Here is a 4,349-nt window from a genome sequence, read left to right on the forward strand (position 1 = left end):
CATAATTATTATGATGAGAAAAAATCGAAGCATCTTTTGTTTTTAATAAAACGAGCCTTATTAGCTGTTATGTGCATAATTATAAATGATTTAACGAACAAAACAAATTTCAGTATATGCTTGTTGTCAGTAATTAGTATAATTGTATCTGAGACAAATAATTTAATAAGATGGATTTCTCAATCTAATTAATACAACTTGGAAAATATTCAAAAGAAAATTACTGCACAACGTTCTTCAATTACATGATTATCCCTTTATTTAAAACATGTACTAGGAAATTAATTTTAAGATGCATGTATATATGTATGCTTAATTTGTTCATGAGCTAGAAAATATGACAAGTTTAGGATTAAATTATGATACGTGTACTAGAATAGGTATATGTTAAAAGCACTAGATTTGAGTCCTGAATCAAAGGCAATGTATGTACTAGAATGTTGGTCCAAAAAGCACTAGAATGATGAGATTAATTTGGAAGATGGTACGGTTATAATGAAGTAAATAAAATATGTGTTTTTTCTAGTCGCTCAAGTTTTTAGATGATGAGAAGGTTAAACAATTCAACATAATATCAGTACAAATTGAAAATTTTAGGTTTCAAATGAGTAATAATCTATGTGTGAAAATTCATGGAAAAAAAGATAATATTAGGAAGAAGATGTTCCAATTACTATATCTATATGTTAATCCAAAATTTTTGTATAATATATTTCATAGTACAAGCCTCCGTGGAAAGTATGATTCATTTAGATTTGGCATAATACATATATTAGATTCTAAACTTGACTTCAAATTTTAACTTTGACCTTCAACTTTCATAATGCACAAACAGACACTTTAAATATCCAACTTTTAAATGAATAAACACATGAGTCCTACATGACAAAATACACGTAGGACACCACGTAGGACAAAAAATGACATGTAGGATGACATATAGGACATGTGTGTCTATTTGTTCAATTTTATACAAGTTTAAGTGTCTACTTGTGCACACCCAAAGTTGAAGGGCATAACTGCGATTTGAAGCCACGTTAAAGGGTATATTTATATATTATGCCTTCAGATTTAGATATTCATTTTGTATATTTGAAAGAGGTTGAGCTTCTTGCTTGTCGCATTATACCTGGCATTTTGTAATTCAATTTTGAACCTCTCATAAATTGATGGTACATGTATGTAGTAAAATCCAAGAAAAGAAGCTCAACACATAATTTTCGCATTCTAATTGTAAAATTTTTGTGCTTTTATTAGCTTAGGTTTACATTTTACACCAATACGATTTGTCTATTGTAAAAGTCTACAAATTGTTCTCCAGAAAACTAACAAAAGTAAGAACAAATGATGAAATTGTCACTTGTTTGACCATAACTTACTCAACATTTTTTTTGGTCTATTTGGAAGAAGACATAAAGCTTTAATTCTTGAAGATTTTGCAATTTCATGTAAATCATCATCCTCAGCTAGCTTCATTTTGAGAGTTGAAAGATTCGAGGACTTTGGCGATTTTATGGCTGATGCATTACTCCATTGGTCATTAAGTGGTGTCATTTTGGCCTTGTTAAAAGATGCTGAAGTGTTGGCTGTTTGATGATGGTTTGCTAGTAGTGCTTTGATGTTACTAGGCAACTCTGTTACATGACCACCAGACATGGCGCTTCTAGCTTGCTCGAAAAAAAGAACTTGAACAACTACCCTTAATGGAAGTAATTCATTTTGAGCAGCATGCATACAAATATCCATGGATAGTTTCTTGCAGTCTAATATCCTGCACAAACGCTTTCTTTCGCTCTTGTTTAGCCCTGGATGACCCTGCGTTCAAGTTGTAAAAAGTTTTATACACTGACGGTATTAAAAATTCATTTTTAGGACATGTGCAAGTTTTTACCTTGAGATAGATGTCAATGGCTTTGTAAAGATCATCATGGTCAACCCTAGCAAATTCTGGGATTGCTTCAGCTATCGATAGGAATTTTGAGAGGGGTAAACTTGTGTCACTAGCGATTTCTTGAAGGTATCCATCGACAAGCTTAGCTACCTTGAGTTTTGAGCTATGTGATGCTGAGGATGATCTTCTACTTTCTTCAAACTCAAGGTCAATATTCTCCGCGGATCGAGACCTTCTCCTCTCAAAATCCCCTTTCCTTGTTACTGGACTTGTTGGAGGACTTTGAACCTGCAACAGGAACTGTTGTAATATGGTAATAACTATATCCACATCATAAATTGTGTCACATGTGTGTGAAACACAAGGTATTAACAGATCGTTAACACTAGCATCTTCTAATTGAAGTCCAACTCTTCTTGCTAATTCCATTTTAGATGAACAAGAACCCTTCAATAGGTTAGTTGCTTTAACTAGTTTCAACAAGAAACTACACGAAACAGCCCCTTTCTCAGCTGGTAACAAGCTGATTATTGACTCCAAAAGTAGCCTATGTTTACCAATGGAATCCGATTCGGATGGATCATGTACTATCTGTTTCTCAACATTTGCATATTTTGAAATGTTTGGTAACCATCTTGAGGCGTAAACTCTCAATGCATCACCGATAACAGCTGCAGCTACTTTACCACCAGATTTGATAGCTATCATACTTCTCCAGTATAGGTCTATGCTCAATTCAGCTAAATCTTCAGCCCACCAAACTTTAGACGAAACTTTATTATGCCTTCTGCTATCGGATTCAACGCAAGAAATATCATCCCTCGGGCCTCTTCTCGATAGGTTCGGATTAGCTAAAACTTTCGAAGCAATAGCTTCAATACATCTGCTTGTAATTACCAAATCCTCAGACCATAAAGGGAAAGACTTTGTAGTTTGTAATGTCACAATGGAGTCTTTCCAACCTGAAAGTATACAAGAATTGAAAAACACTTCAAGTTTGTAAATCAAGTTTCCTTTCTCTACATCCTCTGTCATCTGCAAATACTCTGCAGCACAACGAGCCGCGACAATGTTGTAAGCGCTTAGAGTGATGGTAATTCCATAACAGAACTTTGCACATATCTCAAATGCCTCAATTCCACCTGGAAAATCTGGTAACTGCACAATTTGATGCTGTGAAGTTTCTGGAATTTCAGAACATAGCCTCTGTAGCCTTGAACACTTTGACAGCAGGGGAAACTGTTTTAACACAAATTAGTAAGCATTTGAATATACAAAATTTCAAACACAATTTCGACGTTGAGAAAAAGGTAAAGAATCTAACCTTGTGAAGCAAATATCTACTACCCTTTACTTGAACTATAAGATCACTAATAACTTCAGAATTAACAGACCTGTATCAACACAAAAAACAATTTTTGAATGTTTTTCTTTTTGAGTTCAAAGAAACAGAGGAAACAATTAATAAAATTACCTTACAGCCTCAGTAGTAATGAAAGTGTCAGGCCTAGATCCAAGTTTCATAAACTTCATATTTTTTTGCCCTCTTTTTGTTATCAAGCAATATGCAAAACCATGAGAGAATTCTACAACAGTTGAAAGGTTTAGACACCACTACTAGTAGTAGCAAATAGCAATAGATATTGTCTAAAAACAAAAAGAAGCACTAGTTAGTTTAGAATATCCGTTTGGTAAATAACATAACAAGATTGACACTTATTTCAACTCAACAAATAGTTGCTAAGGAGAAAAATAAATAATAATAGAGAGAAGAGGAGGGACATGAAACTAAAGGTTGTGGATTTGTTAGTATCTGGCTTGCACTAATGCAATTTATATTAATGATGATGCTGACCAAAATGATAGGAATCAAGAAAATTTTAGTTAGTGACATGAAAACAGAAAGAATCAAACGTACCCCAACTCTCATTTAATTCAAAGGACTGTGACAATATAAATCAATTAATTTTGAAAAGAGAAAAATAAAAAGGAAATCAACAGCCACAAAATTTATTCAATATTAATAATGGAAAATGGAAAATACAAAAAAAAAAATCCCCTTTCTTCGTGAATTCTATAAATAAACAATAGCAAAAATATGTTAACTCGATATTAAAATTAGTCAATTTATGATGAATTCTTATTTGCAAAATATGTCAAATTACACTAAGACGGACTTTGACATGAATAGTAAAATAAAGTAACTGACCAATTGAGCTATTGAAATTATTCAAATGTGAAAAATCGAATCCTTACGAATAAAATTAAAGTTTAGGTAGTTAAAATTTTACCTAATTGTTATAAAAAGTCTCATTATGTCCTTGACCCTTAAAAGAAGCTTCACTTTGACGATAATTTTAACACATAATCATAAATTGAGGAGTAAATTTGAATATATTTTTTTCTTGAAAAAAATGTAGACTCTTTTGTATTTCTACTCATTTCATGTTGTATTTCC

At 32.4% G+C, this 4,349-nt stretch overlaps 1 protein-coding gene across 2 annotated transcripts; it reads right to left on the minus strand.

Annotated features, from left to right (window-relative positions):
- Nucleotides 1–1,206: 1,206 nt before the first annotated feature.
- Nucleotides 1,207–3,848, minus strand: LOC107020643 (BTB/POZ domain-containing protein At1g67900). 2 transcript variants are annotated; one of them, XM_015221088.2, is made up of 4 exons: nucleotides 3,371–3,848; nucleotides 3,216–3,285; nucleotides 1,892–3,130; nucleotides 1,207–1,815 (listed from the first exon to the last, which is right to left on the minus strand). In XM_015221088.2, exons 3-4 carry the CDS (start codon nucleotides 2,924–2,926, stop codon nucleotides 1,357–1,359), a joined length of 1,494 nt encoding a protein of 497 aa, XP_015076574.1. In that variant the 5' UTR covers nucleotides 2,927–3,130; nucleotides 3,216–3,285; nucleotides 3,371–3,848; the 3' UTR covers nucleotides 1,207–1,356. The 2 variants fall into 2 exon arrangements, with proteins under 2 accessions (XP_015076574.1, XP_015076573.1); XM_015221087.2 differs by having other exon boundaries at nucleotides 3,366–3,848.
- Nucleotides 3,849–4,349: the final 501 nt, after the last annotated feature.

This window comes from Solanum pennellii, chromosome 5, assembly GCF_001406875.1.
Source record: "Solanum pennellii chromosome 5, SPENNV200".
Lineage (NCBI taxonomy): Eukaryota > Viridiplantae > Streptophyta > Magnoliopsida > Solanales > Solanaceae > Solanum > Solanum pennellii.

Coding starts and splice junctions, on each gene's coding strand:
- LOC107020643 (XM_015221087.2), bottom strand. CDS start 3,424: ATGAAGTTTATGAAACTTGGATCTAGGCCTGACACTTTCATTACTACT. Junction 3,286..3,365: donor ATTACTACTGAGGCTGTAAG/GTAATTTTATTA, acceptor GTGTTGATACAG/GTCTGTTAATTCTGAAGTTA. Junction 1,816..1,891: donor CCATTGACATCTATCTCAAG/GTAAAAACTTGC, acceptor ACTTGAACGCAG/GGTCATCCAGGGCTAAACAA.